The sequence below is a fragment of the Delphinus delphis genome, chromosome 4 (assembly GCF_949987515.2).
Source record: "Delphinus delphis chromosome 4, mDelDel1.2, whole genome shotgun sequence".
Taxonomy (NCBI): domain Eukaryota; kingdom Metazoa; phylum Chordata; class Mammalia; order Artiodactyla; family Delphinidae; genus Delphinus; species Delphinus delphis.
In genome coordinates, this window is record NC_082686.1 from 136,467,759 (window position 1) to 136,490,154 (window position 22,396).

Consider the following 22,396-nt stretch of genomic DNA (forward strand, 5'->3'; position numbering starts at 1 on the left):
CGGTTGAAAGACCCAGGGGACTGGGGAGGGGGCCTTGCAACTCACTCCAGGCTGCCTTGCTCGGGTCGCGGGCACTTCGCCTAGGCAGCTGCGCCGGAAGGGGGCCACCTCCCCCGGGGACGCCTGGCTACCTCAGCTCTCGCGGACACCGCAGGGGGACGTCCCCGCTCCCAAGTTCTGGGCGGCCGGGTACCTGCCCGACCTGTCTCCTCCCCTTCTCCAATACCACACCCACGGGACTCTGGTCTCCCCGGGAGAGGGACAGAGCGGGAACAAAGGGGTCTTTGTTCAGCGGCTCCCGGGGGGTGGGAGTCGTGCTTGCTCGCGTTTCCCGGCGCCCCTGGGAGATGGGCAGGCTCCGCGACTCCGAGCCTCGCCCAGCCTCGAGCGCCGCCCTCCGCGACCCCAGCGCCTGAGGTCAGGTTGCGGCGCCCCGGGCCACCGCGGGTTCTTCCCGGGCGGGCGGGCTGCGTGGCGGCTCCTGGCGGGCTCTGCCGCCCGCGGAGGGACGGTGGGGGTTCTCGGAGCTGGCGGAGGTGGAGGGGGCGGGAGAGGGAGCCTGCGCCCGGCTGAGCCTGGAGGTGCGGGGCGGGCTCCGCGAGCACTCTCTGGGCTGCTCCTGCCGGAGCCGCGGCGGCTGGAACCAGCTCCTTCGCTCCTTCCATCCTCCCCCTTCTCTCGAGCGGCCCCATCACTGCGCCGGGCCCCCCTCCCCTGCCGTCATCACGCTCCCCTTCTCCCTTCTTGGCACTTTCCTCTCGAACCATCCTTCTGGACAAAGTTTGATGGAGAATTTCACACCACGCTGGAAAAATGCCGGTTATGAAAGGATTACTGGCGCCCCAGAACACCTTCCTCGACACCATCGCCACCCGTTTTGACGGAACACGTAAGTCTTGCACTTCGATGAGTTGTATGGGTTTTTTTTTTTTTGAATGATTTTTCTCCTATAAATTACTTTCGTTCCCACCCTCCTTTTTGCACCAGTGGATTTTGTTTCCTTATGTTCCTACCGAGGTGTCTTTTGTGCGGAGAATTTTCTTCCTCTCGTGGTTCGGTGTAGTATTAACACTTCGGTGTAGTTGGCCCCCTTGACTCTTAGGTTTGTAAAGTCTGGAAAAAAGAACCTGAAGAAAGACCGACACCCGTGTTCACTGTGGGACCCGTAATTCCTCGGTTTTTATTAATTTTATGAAGTGAAAATGAAAATTGTCCATATTGGTGAATTGCCAATCTGTCCTTCTAGAGTTTCAAGGCTCCGTAAATTATAGGGAGAGTTTAGAATGTTCTTCGTCTATGGAGCCTCATTCTGTGAGGTCTTTTGGATAGGCATGATCCCATCTGAGTTTAAGAAATGCAACTAGAATCAAGATTGCCAAGTGTAAGCTTCCCGTAGAATTCTAAACGTTATGAGTTTGTCAGAATCCCGATTCCTGCTTCTCAGGCATTGAAAGGTAGCATACCTTTCAATCTGAAATTATCCTAACACTCGAGGAGAGACTGTTGGAGAAGGAGAAGCCGGGCGTTATAAAGGTTGATCTGATCATAAGAGGAAGTTTCAACATAATTTTTTTGAGGGTGAATATTATTGGACGCTTAGCTTGTTTAAGCTTCTGTTTAAAAGCAAAGATATGGTGTGTGGATTCTTGGAGACTGTTGGGAAACGTCTGCAAGTTGTTCTCTTTCAGGACCACGGCCAGGTCCCCGTTCATTCCCAGGCTTCTCAAACTCCCCTCTTCTTGACCGGTTGGTTTCCCCTGTAATGAGGAGTCTGTACTTTCACCCCCAGCAAAAGCTATCAATTGGTTTCACTATGAATATCCACACCTTCCTCCTAGCTTATGTTGCTTCTGCGTGCTATCTTTCCTTTTCTGCCTGTTACACAAGACTTGTAGAAACTCATTTGTTCTAAAGGCTAGTAGTGATTCAGGCATCATTGTTTTTTAGGATGATGGCATATTTCTTGGAGCTGATGTGAGAGAGCACATCTAACTCTATTTTCACTCCAGTCATCTGGATACACAGTCTTACTACAATGGGAAGTAAATCCTGGACTCTCGCGCTTCAGGAGTAGTTGGAAAAGTTTATATGAGGGAGAAATGAACTATTTACTGGATTTTATTCAATTTTTATTTTCAACCTCTAGACTACTCAGGGTAGGTGGTGAGCCTTTCCTTCCCCTTTTATGATCTAGATGTGTCAGACAGTATGAGTGAAGTGCAATGCTATTATTTATCTGTCTTCCTTAGATAATAATAGAAAAATATAATAAAATTTCAAATCCCTGCCAGTGACATCATACCCACCACCCAACCACTACACAAAATCACCACTGCTATCTTCATGCATGACTGTGGTTACTACTATTTGTTACCTTAGGAACTGATCAATTTCTAGTGGATGTTTGTTCTAGAAGTTGCAAATTTAAACCCAAAAGACTTTCAATATTGATCACAAGTGCATGTATTGAAAATGAGCTAACTGGTAAGTGGTAGTTGCTTATCTCATTGTTATTTAAAGTTGAATGGAACGTAGTGTGTTCCCAGCATAGCCCTGGGAATTACTGCAGGGATATATTTAAGTACCAGTTGCTAATGAGAGGGGCTTTGAATCATCTGTGTGAGGACACTTATGCCTCTTTCACTATAATATTTGATAGACAGAAGGCATGTAGAGAAGGAATGGTGTACTAGTGAATAGCTCTTTTTCTATTTTAACTACACATTAATGTGAATAAAATAGAAGGTTAGACGTTTTAAATTGTTGTTTGGGAAGACCATCATCACATAACCAGCATTTAGAATATTAGTAAAACTAAAACTGTTGGAGAGCATGCTTGGTCTGTTCTCCAAGGGTCTGTGGGATTCCTGGAGGGAACCACTTTGTATGAAATCAATCTGAAAATAAGTGAAGCAAATTTCAAAGTAATGAGTGACATAAAGATTTACTTTAGCAAAATTTTGTTGAGAACTTTTAAAGATACCCCTCATCCCAATAAACCCCACTCAAGGAAAGAGGACTGTATCCTCTTATTTGCTTTTCATTTGAATTGCAAGATGACTTGAATAATCTGAAACTTAAAAAAATACATGAAGCAAATTTAAGCCACAAATTTTGCTAACATCATGGCATATCAGTTTGCCTGCTAAATATTTAGTTTATCTTTTTCTATCTTGTATGTGTTGACACTTATTAAGTATAATTACTATCCCTGAAACTCTTTTCCTATGATCATCCTTCTTTCTCTTGATTTTTCTTATAGCAGTCATTTATTTTCTTGTGCAAGATAAAACCATTTGAAAGTTTTAAATTAGCAAAATTGCCACTCGCCCAAATAAAAATTATACTGGAGAGTGCCTAATGTTATTATACTCAAAATGTAATGTGTTTACTTGGTACATTTTCTGCCTTGTTAGGTATATTTTACAGTCATGTTAGTTTCTTATTTTGTTTTATTTTGGAAAATATCATTGAAAAACTAAGAGAGCAAACAATAACCCTAGAAAACCACCTTGCTAACTTAACCACCATGAAATATTATTATTATCTTTATTGATTTAATATTGTAATGGAAAATAATAAATCTTAAAACATCATGTAAAATTTCTCCCAGGAAAAATTAAATATATGACAAGAAAAGCCTATAACATAATCTTACTGATTTATCAGTTGAGTTATTATCATCACAGGGCAACAAAAAATAAGTTAATAATATATTTTATCACCTAGTGACACTTTATTATTGAACGTAATAGGATATTTTTTCTTTTTAATATTTAAGAAGTGAGCTGTTGGTCAGGATTGAAAGTCAATAGTGGACCATTAATTGAAACTTTTTTCTCATATTCAATATAATTTTTAAAAACTATTGGAAAATATAAATCTTTTCACATAAACTACCCTGACATATATTTACTCTTGAAATATGTTCTCCTGATTTATGTTTAACTGAATGTAAATGAGACTTAGAAAAACTAAGAAGCTTGCCAATATTGAATATGTGTAGCCCATTTAGGGGAAAAAAGTAACTCCAATGAAATTCTTTGACTCATTGCATATATCCATACTTCTCACTTGAAACACTTAAACACACACACACACACACACACAATATTAACATTATGACATGTATATAGTTTATTTTTACATCGTTCTTTTTTTTTTTACACATTTAATGTACTTAAAAAAATCTCTTCTGCGTAGGCTTTTGCTTTAAGTACATTAATATTAATCTGGACAAAGGGAAATGATAATAACAGAACACATAAGTACATATTTTAAAAAATAGTTTTTCAGTACAAGTATTTGCCACAGAGTACCATTTGAGAAAAACACATTTCTTTGAGGATATAAAACTTTCAAAGGGAAGTGTCCATTTTCCAACAAAATGGTGCATTAGCCTACATTTTCCAGTCACATCAAAATTTGGCCAGAACAATTCTTTCTCTTTGGGGTTAGTGAGACAAGATCTAAGCTCTAAAGGAAGTTTGTAGCCCAGTAGACTCTATCAAGGAGATTCCATTGAAAGTATTCAGAAATAATGGTGGTTTAGACATTCATTTTGTATTTGCATATGTTTTATGTACTCCTGTTCAAAATGGTCCAAGGAAATTTGTTAAATTGAAACGCTTCCTTTCCAGAGGAAACTCAATGGAGTTTCTTTTCCCCTTTATACTTTCATCAAGGTACATAGATCTCTTAACTTCAGAAGCATAGAGAGAAGGGTAATGTACCCAATGCTGTAGCAAAGGGACACAATAAGGAAGGGGACAGTGGGAACTTCCTAAGTCTTTGCTGGGCTGTAGTTAGAAGAATATCATCAGAGGCATTTAGCCAATAAAAAAGATTGAGCTCCATTGTGTATGGGTCTGTCTGTAAAAGGCTGTTACATGAAAACATTCAAAGAAATACCTAGCACTCCATAGATATCTCCCCACAAATGGGAGTTCGTAAAGACTCGTTGGTATTTTTTGCATGCCACGAGTGGTCTCTTATTCCCATTCTGTATGTTTAGAGAGACAGTTCCCACGTCAGTTTTCTATTTCCGGGTAGTGAATTACCACGCATTCAGTGGCTTATCATCTCACATTTTCCGTAGGCCAGACATCCAGGCAACGACCAGCTGGGTCCTGTGCTCAGGGCTTCCGGAGACTACAAGGCTGAAACCAAGTTGTCAGCTGAGGCTCGAGGCCCCCTCCGAGCTCTCGTGGCTGCTGGCAGAATTTAGTTCCTTGTGGTTTTTCTCAGCAACTGGAGGCTTCCTTCCGCCTCCTGACACATGGCCTCTTCCCCAGGCCCTATTACAACAGAACAGCTTACTTCTTCACAATGACTCAGCCATAAAAAGGAATGAAGTAATGCCGTTTGCAGCAACATGGGTGGACCGAGAGATGATCATACTAAGTGAAGTCAGTCAGACAGAGAAGGACAAATATAGTATGATATCGCTTATATGTGGAATCTGCAAAAAGGGTACAAATGAACTTCTGTACAAAACAGAAATAGACTCACAGATGTAGAAAACAAACTTATGGTGACTGGGGTAAAGGGGAGAGGAGGGATAAACTGAGAGATTGGGATTGACACACTACTATATATAAAATAGGTAAGCAATAAGGACCTACTGTATACCACAGGGAATTCTACTCAATACCCTGTAATGGCCTGTATGGGAAAAGAATATTAAAAAAGTTATACATATACATATGTATATGTATAACTGACTCACTTTGCTGTACACCTAAAACTAACACAACATTGTAAATCAACTGTACTCCAATAAAAATTGAAAAAAAGAATAAAAAAAGAACAGCAGGAATGCCTGTCGTTTAGAAGCTCACCTTGGTCAGGCCTACCCAGAATAGTCTCCCTTTTGACTCAAAGTTGACCGATTATGGATCTTAATTACATCTGTAAAATCCCTTCTAAAATCATATGACCTGTCCAAACTCAAGGGAAAGGGACTAGATGGAGTGTTTACACAAGGGGTTAGGAATCTCGGGAGCCAGTTTAGAATTCGATCTGCTACCGGTGCTGTCCCATTGCTGTGCTATTATACGAAGCCTAACGTTCTCACGTCTGTTCTTCTGTGAAGCAGATTTATTGAGCATGCTCTATGTAATTCTGTACGCACGTAAACTCTGCTGAGCTTGCATCTGCAGTCTTGGTGAATGTAAGGCCCAACTCACTGGTGGGAGGGTGTTTCTTTATATTTGGTGATGGCATATGAGTCAACCTAGCCTAGCCACGTTAGTCAGCTGTGTTAATCAGGTTCTTCATTCTCTGATCTACAAGTAACGTGGGCGACATAGGGATATTTTCAGAATATTAATCCCAGTCTCTTGACAGGGTGCTTCCTCTTTCCAGATAAGGAAGGTTACATGGGGTCTGTTGGTCTGTGTACGGGTATCTTAATCTGCACTGGCGGGTGAACCACAAATGTGGCATCTGCAAAGGACGCAAGACAGGTCCTTGTATTCTAAGGTGACTGAGCTGCTTCCACTTTATTAACCAGTTCTGTTACTGGCTTCGTATGTGGACTGTTTTGAAACAGTATGTTTTCCATCTTTTTCTTATGCTTCTAACCATGTTTCAGATTTTAAGAAACTCCCCATTAAGCACTCTTGTATTGAGGTTGACTGAGTTAAATTAAATAACTTTCTTTATGTAAACTATATTCCAAGTTTACTAAAAAAATAGAAAAAAAGAAAGAACAAGAGAGGGAGAGGGAGGAGAGAATAGAGAAGAGGGATGAGGAAAGGGAATTATTTATTTTCATTCTTTTGACTTTGGAGATGAATTCTTTATCTTAAAAAGGACTTATTGCATGGGTTCTCAAAACTTCCCTGCAATGAACAGAGTGTTTGATTTACAATAATTTGGATTTAGGTATTTACCAGAAATGCATTTCTTTGGATGAGTGAGATATACAAATAAGAAGAAAAATTTTATTATGTAGTCTTTAAAAATACCAGATAATTTTTTTTGTGTGTGTGTGGTACGCGGGCCTCTCACTGTTGTGGCCTCTCCCGTTGCGGAGCACAGTCTCCAGACGCGCAGGCTCAGCGGCCATGGCCCACGGGCCCAGCCGCTCCGCGGCATGTGGGATATTCCCGGACCGGGGCACGAACCCGTGTCCCCTGCATCAGCAGGCGGGCTCTCAACCACTGCGCCACCAGGGAAGCCCCCCAGATAATTTTGTTTTGACATCATCATATAGAGGAAGATAGATAGCTAACATGTTAAGAATGGAAGTTATACCCACAATTTTTTCTAGGCTCTGGCATTTGGTGTTGCCTGTAGACCAGATCCAACACACTCTGGGAGGGCACAGTCTCTCTTAGGAAATCTTTGCTTTAGTCAAACAATCAAACATTTCTTCCATGCTATTTAATCCATGCTGACTATATACAAAGCCATTATGCTAGGATCTTTGGGATAAATCCTGCTTGTCCTTCTCTCAAAGAGGACAATAAATGTATGCACAAATCACCATCACATGGGTTGGAAGCGGATGCGACTGTTCAGGGTGAAGGACTCTGTACATTTAGATGAGGGAGGAATAATTTCCTTGTGGGGGGGAATGAGCTGGCGGGAGTCATATAGTAAATGACTTCTGGGTGGGAATGATTGGCTCATATATGATAAGGGCAAAAAACAGTATTCCATTTACTTGGTCAATTTGTGCAGCACGTGTCATTGAGCTGGAAAGGGGGGCCTTTAAGGAGAATACCAAGTATCTTAGAAGACGTGAAGGGGGCAACGTAGAGGCAGCAGGACAATGGAAAGTCAATAAGGCCAGACGAGGAACATCTTTGAAACCAGGGTGCTTTGTCATAATAAGCCATCGGAGGTGGTACACCCATGTCTCGGTAAGAGAAATGTGTTGTCCTGTATGCCTGGTGTGAAAGCTCTCAACCTTCCCATGTTGCACAGGCTGATGCATGATATGGGAGAAATGTCAACCTTGAAACTGAAGATATTTCTTTTTCTTTTTTTCTTTTTTTTAATTGAAGTATAGGTGACATACAATATTATATGTTACAGGTGTACAATAGAGTGATTCACAAATTTTAAAGGTCGTATTCCATTTATAGTTATTATAAAATATTGGCTGTATTCCCCATGTTGGACAAGATATCCTTGTAGCTTATTTTATACCTAATAGTTGTACCTCTTAATCCCCGACCCCTATATTGCCCCTTCCCCCTTCCCTCCTAAAGTGTTCATTCTTTCTAGCTAGAAATTACTTGCAGCTTTCACAAGAGTTTTTACCATTTTTTCAGCTTCTACCCATTAAGGTTTACAATATGAGTGTCTGAATTTCAGCTTGGGCTCTCTGGACAAAGCTGAGAGTCCCTCAAGCCCATGGGTCTCAATGGGAAACAGCTACATTGGCTTGGTCTTGCCACTGAAAAAGCAAGATATTATTGTACTGTGTGTGTGTGTGTATCTGGCCCCTATGTCTAGATGCTTTTAATTAACTATTTTCTTAAAACATTTATTTTATATTGGAATATAGCTAATTAAAAATGCTATTTTTTTTTTTTCTTTTTGTGCGGTACGCGGGCCTCTCACTGTTGTGGCCTCTCCCGCTGCAGAGCACAGGCTCCGGGCGCGCAGGCTCAGCGGCCATGGCTCACGGGCCCAGCCGCTCGCGGCACGTGGGATCTTCCCGGACCGGGGCGCGAACCCGTGCCCCCTGCATCGGCAGGTGGACTCTCAACCACTGCGCCACCAGGGAAGCCCTAACAATGCTATTTAGTTTCAGGTGTACAGCAAAGTGATTCAGTTATACATGTAGAAGTATTACCTCTTGCAGTGTTTCCAGGTGTGCATACCAAATCACCAAGACACTTCTTACTATCTGTCCTAATAAAGGCTTTACACTTGAACAAGGGTCCCCTATTACGCAGCGGAATTGCGTGTTCTTCATTTGCTCATGGATGTCAGCTCTGCCTAGGAAGCTAACTTTCTCTTAGGAAAGGGAAAGATTGATTTCTGACCACAAGGTGAGTGCTGTTCTCCTCCAGGGCTGCTCACCCCTGTGTTGTACTGTAGAATGACGCCTGTGGAGAAGAAAAAGAATTGAGGGTGTGCTAGAATTCCATCCCCGTGAAGCCACTGGAGAAATGCCAACAGACAGAGGTACAGAACTGCAACATCTGCAGAGATAGTCCGTTCACCCGGGCCATACATATTTGCTGATACAGTCTAAACACTAAGTTTTTAAATCCATTTTGGTTTAGCAGAGCCTACAAACAAAAATGATGAGACTTCAACTTTACCTGTGTTATAGTTCATACTTAGCAACTGAAGTGGTTGAAGAGTTTTCTCAATAATTTAAACAGTCAAACGTAGTTCTTGGCTTATAAATTCCCTGGAAGATAAATTTTGCTTTCCTTTTTAGCTGTTAGTACAACTATCCATCTCCCTCAAGCCCTTCAAAATTCACATGTCCCCAAATGAACTAATAATCTTTTCTAGCCCATGAAGCCTATTTCTTCTCTGGCCTCATAATTGGCATCACCACCCACCCATTTCTTCAGGCTAGAAATCTGAGTCGGCCTCGACTGCGCATGCGTCAGATTGGTTATCTGGTCTTTGAGATTTCACTTAGAAATGCCCTAGTTTGGCTTCTCATCTCCCTCTTCCTTGCTTTTACTTTAGTTTGGATCCTGTTTCTTAGCGACACAATTGCAACCTTACTCTGTCTAGACTCCCGTGGCCATAAGCTCTTATCCGACCCGCTTGCGCCCCCTTCAGTCTGCATTGTCCCCAGAGTGATTTTCCTTAAAAGCGCTATCATCATTTAATCATGTAACTACCCACCGGTTCCCTGCTACCTCTTGGAGGATGTCCAAAGCCCTTTGGGTCATCTAACCCCAAGATGATTTGGCAGCATCTTTTCCAGCCACTGCCTCCTGAGGCTGCAGACATACTCACCCCAAACACCCCGCTTGCTCATCCTGGGCCTCTGCATGGTACCCATCCTGAAGGTCCCCTTCTGTCCAAACTCTTTCTGTGAGGCTCCAAGTAGAGCCAGGTGACATTTCCTCTCTGCTGCCATGTTACCTTGCCCATCCCATCCCTCCAGTCAGCTCCTCTGTGTGCTCTAATGATCTGCTTTCGGATTTCAACACTCAGCCATCAACTCCTTCAAGTCTTCCTCACTTGGACTTATACTTGGAAGAAAGTCTTTGCTCAATAAATGTTTTTTGGGGTAGAAGAATTTCATATTTCTTAAAGTCCAGGTCTGTATATTAATTGTCTTTATTTCCCTTCAGTAGTAACTGGTACTCCTTTTATACAGTACTATGTGGTTAAATTTAGTTTTGAGACATAATTCTAGACTGGCTTCTAGCCCCTCATTTTCACATGGTTGAAGTACTAATTTATTTTATAAAACTCTAATGATAATAGTGACTACCATTCAGGGCATGTCTGCCTGCATGCTGTGTGCTGTGCTGGTGCTTTATCTGTTCCTACACAACCCAACACAGCAAGAAGGCAGGCAGTCCCCTTTCTGTTCCAGATGACAGGACTCAAGCTCAGAACTTTTCTAATGTTATCACAGTAGCCTGTGATTTTTCTACTATAGCCTGTGATTTTGCTACTATATCACACTGCCTCTAAAATGTGGTTTTTTAATAGTAAGTATAAACAGACTGGGGCAATCTGTGATATCATTTCTCGTTTCTAACTCTTGCAAAAAGGGATTTCTGCTTTAAAGATTTTAGCCCTTTCTAGTTCATATGCTGCTTTTTTTTTTTTCTCTTTTGATATACTATGCTTTAAGTACTCGTCACTTAAGAATGTGTTTAGATTGGTATTTAAGACTTATATCTGGAACTACTAAGTGCACTTACTGTGCAAAGCAGTTTTGCTCATCAAAGAAAATCTACCGTCCATTTTTTAAAAAAATAAAGAAACCCATTTTCTTTGAGATTTTGGTGCTTAGAATTTGCTGACTTTAGAACTTCCTTGTGATATTTTTGTTGTCAGGCTAATCTTTCCATAGAAGATATTCTAATTCTCATGGCTGTTATAGTGACATCATTTTGTATTTTTACCTGTTAGTGTTTTACAGAGGAAATTCTTCTACCTCTTTTGAGTCTGCTTTTATTGGGAGAAATATATTCTCCAGTGTCAGGCACTTTTAACAGCAATCATTTACCTTTACTCTGCAATGAACTTACAGTCAGAAATAAGGGTACCTAGCTCTCCAACTCTCAAATCTAGTTTAAAGCTCTTTTCTTTTTTCATGTTTTTCTTTTTTGTTCTAATAAGTCTTTTGGACAGATTTCCTTATTGTACCTGTGAGTCCAACCAGTTTCTTACTCTAGTTATTGAACTAGAGGGAACTGAGACCAGAGTGCTTTTCAGTCTTTCCATATTTTGATTGTCTAGAAAAAATGATCCATGTAAGAAGTTCAGATGTTATCAAACTGTCAAGTACCCACTTTGACAGGAAGTGACTTGTCCTTAAGTGTGATATTCTGGCTATTCCTCCAATGGAGAGAATCATGTAGAAGATTAAATGGGGCATATTTTTTTATCTCGACACAGAAATAAATGTTTCTGCTGTGATTCCATTAATTGTGAAGGAGAATGAATGTCTTGGGACTGGAGCTTTTGTTTTGTATTGTAACTTTTGATTTGAATAAACGTTATAAAATTATTTGAAAGATAGTAATAATAGCTAATATTTGCCTAGCATTTCAGTGTATTCGTTCTTTTTTTCCATCTCTTGAATTGCTTTTGAACTAATAGATAACAAGTGGCTTCCTATTATAATTTTTAACATACATTTTCTTTACTGTAAGTGAAGTTGAGCATTATTTAATATATTTAAGTTCTATTTGAATTTCCTTTCCTGGGCATTATTTGTTCATATTCATTGCCCTTTATTAATTAAATTGTTGGCATTCTTTTTTTGACATCTATGAGCTCTTTACAGAATAACAAAATGAATACTTTACTGGTGGTGTTAATGTATATGTTTTCTCCAATTTTGGTGGGATTTTTTATTTTTATGTAAGTGAATTAATCAATTTTCCTCTTATGATTTCTGTGTTTTGTGTCATACTTAGAGAGGTATTTTCTATTCTGAAATTATTTAAAAAATACATCCTATGTGTTCTACCATAGTTTCATTTTGTATATTAATTTTTTCTCCTCTATTAGTAAGTCATTTAATCTATTGAGAACAACGTAGGGATCAAATTTTTCCTTCCTAGATTCCTATCCAATTTTCTAACAATATTTTTCAATAATTCATCTTTTCTACACTGATTTGAAACATCTGGTTTATCATATTCCATATTTCTATATGTAATTCTTTCTATATTTTGACTTGCTATCCTATTACATTCATCTATTTTTTTCTTTATGTGTAGTTCCACAGTTTTAATTATAGAAGTTTTATGATGTGCATCAAAAGTCTCAATCCATTCTATTTTTCCCCCCAGAATTTTACTTGGCTAATCATACTTATTTGGAAATCCACAGGAACTTAAGAATCAGATTATCTAGTGGAAAAAAACCCCGATGATATTTTTAATGGAATCTCCTGGAGGAAAATGACATTTTTATAATGTTGAAAATTCATATCCAAAAATTTGCCACGTATTTCTTTCACATCTTTTTTGGGATTCTCAATAAAGCTCTTGCACATTTCTGCTTTATTTGATTCCTAGTAATTTCATCTTTGTAACGGTTATGTAAAATGGATTCTTTTCTTCCATCGTTTAGTTTTTCTAATTCAGTCATGTTTATTTATTTGAAGGCTATTGATTCTTAAATTTTATTGTTTTTCTAACCAGCCAGCTTGCTGAGTTTCTATTATTCTTTGTAATAATTTTGCAATTTTTTTTGAGGTTTCAAGGTAACAAACAATATTGCCGTCAAATAATGAAAAGTTTGTTTTCTTGTTTCCAATTTTCACAAGTCTTACTTTTTGTCCCCTTAGTTTTTTTTTATTAATTTTTTTTTTGGGGCTGCATTGGATCTTTGTTACTGTGCGCAGGCTTTCTCTAGTTGCCGTGAGCGGGGGCTACTCTTGGTTGTGCTGCGCGGGCTTCTCATTGTGGTGGCTTCTCTTGTTGTGGAGCACGGGCTCTAGGCACACGGGCTTCAGTAGTTGTGGCACGTGGCTCAGTAGTTGTGGTTCGCGGGCTCTAGAGCACAGGCTCAGTAGTTGTGGTGCATGGGCTTAGTTGCTCTGTGGCGTGTGGGATCTTCCCGGACCAGGGCTCGAACCAGTGCCCCCTTCATTGGCAGGCAGATTCTTAACCACTGCACCACCAGGGAAGTCCCTCTCCCCTTAATTTTTTTTTCTATTGTCTAGTTGTTTTGGCTAGTATTATAAATACTATAAAAATGGTGATGATAAAGAATATCCTCTTGTTCCTGACTTTAATGGGAATTATTTTAGCGTTTTTCTAATAAGAATTTTTCTGGTTTTTAGTTTGAGAAATAAATATTTTATTATTAAGAGATTTTGTCATGTATTCCTATTTTATTAAGCAATTTTATCAATTCTTTTCATCATCTATTCAAATAATTCTATGTTTCTTGTTGAATTAATTAATATGATAGATTCTTTTGACAGATTTTATAATATAAACTCTCTTTGCATTCTTTCATTAAAGGTTTCTTGGACGTGTTACTGGGTTTTACTTGTTAATGTTTTACTTAGTATTTCACTTAGAATTTTACTTGTTAATGTTTTATTTAGAATTTTAGAATGTGTGTGTGTAATAGTCATTTTTTTCTTCTTTTTGCATGTGTGTATTATTGGATTTTTGTTGGGGACCACAGATCCATATCTGTGCCACTTATACTGTAGAGTCATTGGGTTTAGAATTTGTGCCAAATTTTTCTTATTTTAATAAATTATCGTTATTTATTACATTGGTGAGGTTTATAACGGTATAATTTACATGCAGTAAAATCACCCCTTACAAGTGTATAATTCGATGAATTTTGCAAAATATGTACAGTCATAAAACCACCACCACAATCAAGATTTGGAACCGTATCTCTCCCCGCTCTCCCCAAGGTCAGTACCCTCCCCCGCCCTTCCAGTCCCTAGGACAACTAATCTGTTTTCCATCTCTGTGGTTTTGCCTTTTCTAGGTTGTAAGGTTAATGAAATCATACAGTATGTAGCATTTTTTGTGTGTGTCGGGGGGGTGGGGGGGTGGGGAAGGTGGAGGTGTCCGTCTTCTTTCACTTGTCATAATGCTTTTGCAATTAAGTAAGTTTTTTGCATGTGTCAGTAGTTCTATTTTATTGTTGAAAATTTTATTCAGTTTTGATTTTGAGTTTTCTTATACATGTAGAAAAAAAGGAAGCAACAGTAGTTAATGTATTGATTCAATAGTAGAAGAGCTTCATAACTATTAATACCGTCAGGGTTTTCTATGGAAAATCAGTTAATAATACTTGAGTTTTTGCATCAAATTTATGGATATAAGTAAAGCTTTCCAAAGTTTGTTTTATAGAAGGTAAATCATATATTATTTTAAATGTTATTGTAAATTCAGTTAAATGGATCATTAAAAATAAAGTTACTTGTTTTGTGATGAGAAGACAAATGTAGGTTTTGGTAGAGCACAGTGTCATAGTAAAGACAATATTTATTAAATTAAACAATGTATGGAGAAGGAAGAAATGTGCTTGGGGGCTTCCCTGGTGGCGCAGTGGTTGAGAGTCCGCCTGCCGATGCAGGGGACACGGGTTCATGCCCTGGTCCGGGAAGATCCCATATGCCGCGGAGCGGCTGGGCCTGTGAGCCATGGCTGTTGAGCCTGCGCATCCGGAGCCTGTGCTGCGCAGCGGAAGAGGCCATAGCAGTGAGAGGCCCGCGTACCGCAAAAAAAAAAAAAAAAAAAGCAAAAACAGAAATGTGCTTGGACTTGGATGTAGTGAATGCATAGTACATTTTTGTGCCCCCAAAATGGTGCGTTTTGTCAATCACTGTAGAGGCTGTAATGGTCAAAGTTACCAAGTATGTTTATATATGAAGAATTAGTTACAGTAGTTACACTACATGATGTTTGTTAAATACAGAAAAAACATTTGGCATGGCAATACATGGTTTTTCTTTTTACTGTCATCAGTCATAATTTTAAAGTGTCTGAGCCTTTGAATGAATGCTTTGTAAGCAATCTAAGTGTCTGACAGTTATTATTCTTTTCTGAATGAAGCTTTTATATTTTCTTTTCATTTTATTTGAAATCACTTGAAAATATTTAATCAGAGTATTTAATAAACAGAGTATCAAAAACTTCATTTTAGTGGATAGCGAGGATTGTAAACCAAACTGTAAGACAAGAATACATTGAAATGTATCACTAGACAAGCAAGGGGAAAAATTAAACAATAAGAGCTCAAACTAAGCGCTAGATTTAAGAATTTTCCTTTGAAATATTTCAACTTGGAAGACTTTTTTGATGAAGCTTCTATATTTAATTGGATACATTTATCAGTACTGAAACTGAATGCAGTTGAAAAGATCTGTGATTTTGCAGCACCTACATTTGACAAAACACTGAAAAGAATTATAGAGATACCTTTTATGACAAATTTTTTATATTATAGAAATTTTTGAAGGTAATTACTCTGAATAAAGAAAAATGAGAGGACCAATGAGGTATTTGAACTGAAATATTTACACTTTTCAACATATAGAATTGAGATATTGTCAATGTAGCAAAATTTGGGGGACAAATAGAATTGAGAATATCCTCTGTATAGCAGAATTTGTCATGTCTACAAGGTATTTCAGCAACTACAGAGTATCTTTTCAATGAAAACTTTTCATGGTCTATAGCAAAGAGTTAATTGAAGATGCCCACAATTTCAAATTTATTTACCATAAAATACATTGTTGAGGAAAATTACAGGCAATTTTACGGAAAAAATTTAAATAATATATAGATACAAAAGAGATATTGTTTAGAATAATACCAGCAACTTGGTGTAATAGACAAATATGGCTAAATACATGACAAATATGTGAAAATATAATGAAAAATCATTGTGCTTTGGTGCTTATTTTCTGGTAATATATAGATACTATCTCATAGAAATAATGCTATGTTTCAAAATAGTTTTGGAAGAAAGAAAGGTTATAGGTTCACTGGTATAGTAGAACTAGTCAAAAATAAAAAAGTAAATACTTTAATAATTATACAATTTTATTCTTTGATACCTATTTTCACTTTCAAAGGAATCCTCAAGTCATCCTATGTTATGCCCACCTCATAACAAGATATTCACAGCTCTTTGAAATACTGCTTTTTGACCTCCTTAGGTCTCCAAGTACAAATTTCTTTAAGTTAGACTTTTTACACAATTTACTTTTGATACTGTCTTCTGAAGTAGATTGATGAAGTTGGGGAAAATTTTATCCCCCATTTGTAATTGTTAATATAAGTATTCAAATAAATTTTCATGTGTTTATATAACACTATTTGCTATCTCTTTAATTTTGTTATACCAGATACCTTGAATGGAAGTGACTTGGGTCGCTCTTGGCCTGTGATTATTCCTAAATATTTTTATTGTCATTTATTTATTATTTATTTTTTGCCGTTCTATAACTTTACTGAACAATCAGTAGTTAGTTCCCATCCACATTAACTGTCTGTAGATTTTTGAAAGTGGTGGCAGGTACATAGGTAAGCAGCGTATAGAGCTTGTTTGGTGAATCTTCATCTTCATTACGTTTTCTGGACAACCGCACACGGATACGGTATGGGACATTCCTTATTCCTTTGGCGCAGCAGGTTTGTTGAACCCGGTGTCAACGCGTACATCTGGAGTTCCCATTTCCTTCCTGGCAAACTTCTGGATTTCTTTGAGCGCCCGAGGGGCACGCTTCTTGAAAGGCACTCCAGGGATGCGCTTGTGAATGTTGACAGTGTATTCTCTGGTCACCACCTCCTTGACGGCGGACCGGCCCTCTTCTTCTCGCTGCGCTTCTTTGCTGGAGCCATCCTGACGGGCTATTGTCCCTATTTTAGAGAAGAGGACGCAGAGGACCCTAGAGAGCCTCATATTTTGTCTCAAACTGGTACATGAAAGGGACGGACTCTTATTCTCATCCTTCAATTGCAAAACCCATGTTCTTCCTTCAACTTTACTCTGATTTTCCTTTGAAAGAAGAAAAAGGGAGGAGAATTGACATTTAGTGAGTAACCATGAACTCAATGCTATGTTTGGTATTTTCACCTATATTAGTTTATTTAATCTCTGCAATACTGCAGGCTAGATGTTTTTATTCCTACTTCGTGGATGGAGAAATTGAAACCCAGGAAGGCTGAATAAATTGCCAAAAGCCACACACTTTACAGGTAGTGAAACTGGAATTTACACGTTTTGTTTTGACTAAGCAGTCTGGGTTTAATTAAAAAGACAAAAAATTGGGGCTTCCCTGGTGGCGCAGTGGTTGAGAGTCCACATGCCGATGCAGGGGACACGGGTTCGTGCCCCGGTCCAGGAAGATCCCACATGCCGCAGGGCGGCTGGGCCCGTAAGGCATGGCCGCTGAGCCTGCGTGTCCAGAGCCTGTGCTCCGCAATGGGAGAGGCCACAACAGTGAGAGGCCCGCGTACCAAAAAGACAAAAAAATTGGAGCTAAATTGTAAGGCATTCAGTTTATTAGGATTAAGATCTTAATGGTTATGGTTGACTTCACTTTGAGATATAAACCACTTTTGTGCTTTTTAAGAACACACCATTTGGGAAACTCAATTCAGAAAGTTATAAAGTGGCAGTGTTTTATAAACAGTAGTTAGTGGATTGTCCAGGAATTTACTTCCCTTGTTAGAATTAATACCCAAAATGGTTTCTTGTTATGTGAGGGGTCATGACTATTGATGCTGGAGATAACTTGAGTGCCACAAGCCTAGAGTTATCTATAGAACAATGTTACACTATTGAATTTTAAAATGCTTCTGGCCAGTCAGTGTTTGCGTAGGAGTGGGAGGGGATGGAGAAGGGTGGAATCACAAAGAAGCATGAGGAAGCTTTTGGGGCTAGGTAAGGTGCATCTGCTGTGCTTGTAACCTCCTATTTCTTTGTTTCCCTTCTTTAACAGTTCCCCAAACTCTATCCCAACATGTACATTCATATAGATACACACACACACACACACACACAAACTATTTATAATTTAGTATCACTTCAATTAAATGTTAATTGCTCCCAAAGTATAATATCTTATATAATGTAATCGTTTCTCAGGCTTAAAGAATTTACAACATTTTCCAATACCAGAGAGTTAGATGGGGAAGAGATTTTGGAAATGTGAAATGGCTTGTGTTTTTTTCCGTGAACTGGCTTAAGAATGCTCAAAGCTGAATGTTCAACGTCTTTTTAGCAAGAGTACGAGTCCCTGTGGCATGTATTTTAAGGAAAGATACTATTCCCAGCCACATAGCCTTTTTATTAGTCTTACTTGTTCTAATGTCCTCATTTATTTGTTTTTATAAATTGTATATATTTCTGTGAGCCACATGAATAATTTATTTTTTGGAACAATTCGTCATATAAATAAACATAAGTTTTAAGAAAACTTGTTTTTTTTTTTTTTTTTTTTGCTTTCTGAGAGACTTTTTCACTGGCTTAGAGTTTTCTAGGTTAAATTAGGTCCTTTGGAGGATGCAGCTCATATTTTCTGCTCTTATTCTTTCATTTCTATAAGGTTGCTTATTTTTCAGTGACTAGAGGGTTAGAAACTAAGATTCAGGGAAAAATGAATGATCCCTCCTAGCAACGTATTTTTCAAGTTGTCATTTGTTGAGGGTGGATGCAAATGGCAAAGATACATGGCTTTCCTTCAGTTCTTCTTCAGTTTTCACATAGATATTCGGTAGCTTGAATCTATAAATAAATGAGCCTATCAGGAGTAAGATGCTGTGAATAACAGATCTCCTCTGATCACTAAATTCACTTAAACGATTGCATGTATACTTTTAAATTAGTATCTGTGACACTTTTTGAAGTGGGCAAGGAAGTGCTTCCATAGCCAAGTTTACAGAGAAAAATGAGAAATATCTCATGAACCCAGAGTGAGGAAGGCTTTTGATGGCTTCTGTAAAGTGAGACGCTGAAATGGGTTTTGAAATCTAGAAGAATAGCTCACAGGTAACTTTGCTGTGTTCGTGCGCAGATGAGGCTCATAGAGATAAAGCATTTAGAGAAGAGGGAGCAGGTGAGAAAGGCACAAACTGTGTGGACGTAGGTATCACGGCAGAAGGACACACTGAGTCATTAATCTGAGCTATTTACAGTGGATAATTCGTGAGAAAAGGATAGAACATTTAGACCAATATTTAAATGAATTCACCTAAGAAGGAAGGAATTATACATATGACTATGATTCTCTTGACCACTGCATATTCTATATATTGCAATTCATCCTCAAAGAAAATAATTCTCTTTGCTTCCCCAGGACTTAAGTGTGCACAAATTCTCAGCAACTGTTTATGAGGTTTGACCTCCCGAAGTTCCCACAGACAACGTTATTGATCTTTTTTTTTTAACATCTTTATTGGAGTATAATTGCTTTACAGTGATGTGTTAGTTTCTGCTTTATCTGCGCTAGTATCTAGCTCCTGTGTATTAGACCCACATTCCTTTTTTGCCTCCCGTTACCACTGTGATTCCTTCCCCGCAATATCCCTACCACCACCCTCACATCATCTCATTCTCTCTCTTCTCTCTTCTGTGCCTAAAAAAATAAAGAGAGAAAGGAAAAGATGAAGGGTAGATACCCTGAGGCAGATAATGTTTCCTCCTTCCTCTTCCGTGGCCTCCCCTCCAGGCTGCATCTCGTGGTTTCTTCCCTCAGCTCAGTGGTGTTTGACATCTTTGCCTCTGATCTTGGTACTAGGCTTTAGAAGGCAACGGTATTTTAAGGATTTTTTTCTGTATATTTTCAAATACAGTTGAACAGAGTAACTTTTTAAACAAAAAAATATGGTGATTTCCTCAAAAATCATATTAAAAGTGCCTCCAAAGGATTCTACAGACATTAAGAATTAAGTTTCTGCAGTTCTCCTGGCAAGTTCATAAATCTCAGGACCCCCTCTACTTTTAGGGAAATGGAAAAATACCTTGGGTGAAATCAGGCAAGACAGTCACTAGTCAAGGATGTACTTGAAAAGCCCTAATTGGGATCTCCTTCACTCTTTTAAGGAATATTGATTTTTTTTATGTTCTCAACCTTCAGAACTAAATCAAAACTGAATTTTCATGCTTTCATGAGTTGATTTTCCCATTGTGTCTTAAAGCATGTTCCTTATTCAATCTGCCTGATATCTACTACATGTTTTAGAATGTAATTAATAAAAATATTCACTGTCCTCAAGGAGGTGATGTCCAGCCTAGGTGATGAATATGAGTGCTATTTCCAATAATAAAGTCTGGAGACTTACAATGGAGAAACATATAACATTTGAATTATTTTGACTTCTATATAGTAAGAATTTTATGCCTGTTTTCTTTAAGAAAAGGAATTTTTGAGTCTATCTATAATCGTTTTGTTTCTGTTAGTGAAAAGAATTGCAAAAGAAAGTAATATGCTAATGTCCCCTTTGAATTAGACACCAATCATTTTATGTTTTATTTTATAGAGTCTTTGACCAGCTTATTCATGAGAATGTGCTTTCTTCTTCTCTTCTCCTTCTTCTTCTCCTTCTCCTTCTCCTTCTCCTTCTTTTTTCTGATGGTGAATCTGGCCTCCTTACCCCAGATGAAGTGTCATGAGTTTTAAAGGACATCCCCACACTGGGATAAATACTTTCAGAGTCCATCCATTTTGTAATGGATTAGCTTGTTCTAAATATAGTAATTTAGAAATACTCTCTTCACATTTAGCTAAAAATATATGAACTTGAAGAAGTTCATGATTTGAAACACATACAGAATAACTTTTGTTATTTTATCACACACCTTTTTCTGTACTCCTTCTTTTATTTTATAATGGCAATGAATACTTCAAGTGACTCTAAATAGTTGAGATGCCACTTTATAATAATATTTTCTGTAAACTCCATGAGAACATAAAGACTAATTCTGCCACACTTTCTAGTATGTTTCTTCTGGAAATACTGTATTATCATCTTTGATCACTTCTAATATTAAAGTTGGTTTATTGTCTTGATTTTTCTGTGGATCATATGTTTATCCAATTAAACATAAAGGCTGATTGTAAATTGGTTCTCCTAATACCCTCTCTGACATTTCAGAGGGGAAAAAAAAATCCTGTGAGCTATTTATATTTACATTTGAATTCAAGTACACGTTCTCATACAGTACAGACCTCACCTTAGACAATTTCCTCAACTAATAATATACTTTCAGCAGCTGTGTGGGAGTTTAGGATCAAGTTAGCTACATTAGCTTGTTTACAAATAATGCTACCTAAAATGATAAAAATTCAAATCATGATGTCAGTACTTCCTCTGGACTTGTTTCCTATTATTAGGATTTTCTCAGAAAATGTGTGCTGCTGAGTTGGGGGTGAAATATTTGTTTACCTCTTGTCCTCTAATATTTCACTCTGTTTTTACTGTCAAGTAGATTCAGAAGGCCTTCTCTGGTAAATCACTAAAAGAGACCTGAAGAATTATCCTGTTTCAGCTTCTTATCTGAAGATAAGGAAAATGAGGTTTAGAAAGGCAACATGACTTGTCCAGGGTCACATAGCTGGTTAGAACCCATGCTTTTTATCCAGTGTCATGTTCATTCTGTAGGTGAATAAGTGAAATTGAGAGAATATTTGACTTTGAGACTCTAACGTGTCTTTTCTATGTAGACTTTTATTCCACGGGAAATGTCATTTCTACCCAGACTCTTATTCCATGGAAAATGATGTTTATGTTTAAAATAGTAAGTATCTTAGAAGTTGTGAGATTTGCTTGGACAACGGTGACTAAAATTATAACTTTTAAGTATTTTCTAAGAAAATACATTGTGGACAATGTAAAGTTGAGGTTAAGCAAAAGCAGAAAAATGAAAACATAATGAAGACCCAATAAAAAACAGAAGACCTATTAAGGTTTAAAACATGATTCTGAGTCTTCCAGATTTCTCATGAGAGGCCGTGTCTACCTTGGTACCTTGGTAGAAATTGTTCTCTAAGAATATTCTATGAATTCTTTTTCAATTAGATACTAACACCCTTGATTATTGGTTGAGTTCTAAGCCTTATACTGGATGTTTTGCATGTTCCGTTGGGCACCACTGTTCTCTTAGGTTAGAATCTCGTTTTTTGCCCTCTGAAGCAGAAATGGCCTTTAGTAGCCATCCCTGAAGGTGGACACAATGGAGGGGAAGAAGAATCATTTTTTAATTTTCATTTTGGCAAGTTAAAAGTACC

At 38.3% G+C, this 22,396-nt stretch overlaps 1 protein-coding gene and 1 pseudogene across 1 annotated transcript in view; one reads left to right on the forward strand and one right to left on the reverse strand.

Annotated features, from left to right (window-relative positions):
* The first annotated feature begins 769 nt into the window (after window positions 1-769).
* Window positions 770-22,396, forward strand: part of KCNH8 (potassium voltage-gated channel subfamily H member 8) — a 385,437-nt gene continuing 363,810 nt past the window's right edge. Inside the window, exon 1 of the mRNA XM_060010106.1 lies at window positions 770-889. Coding sequence (XP_059866089.1) covers window positions 814-889 — 76 coding nt within the window. The 5' untranslated portion in view covers window positions 770-813. The remainder of the gene's footprint in view (window positions 890-22,396) is intronic.
* On the reverse strand, window positions 16,631-17,006 carry LOC132424334 (large ribosomal subunit protein eL31 pseudogene; annotated as a pseudogene).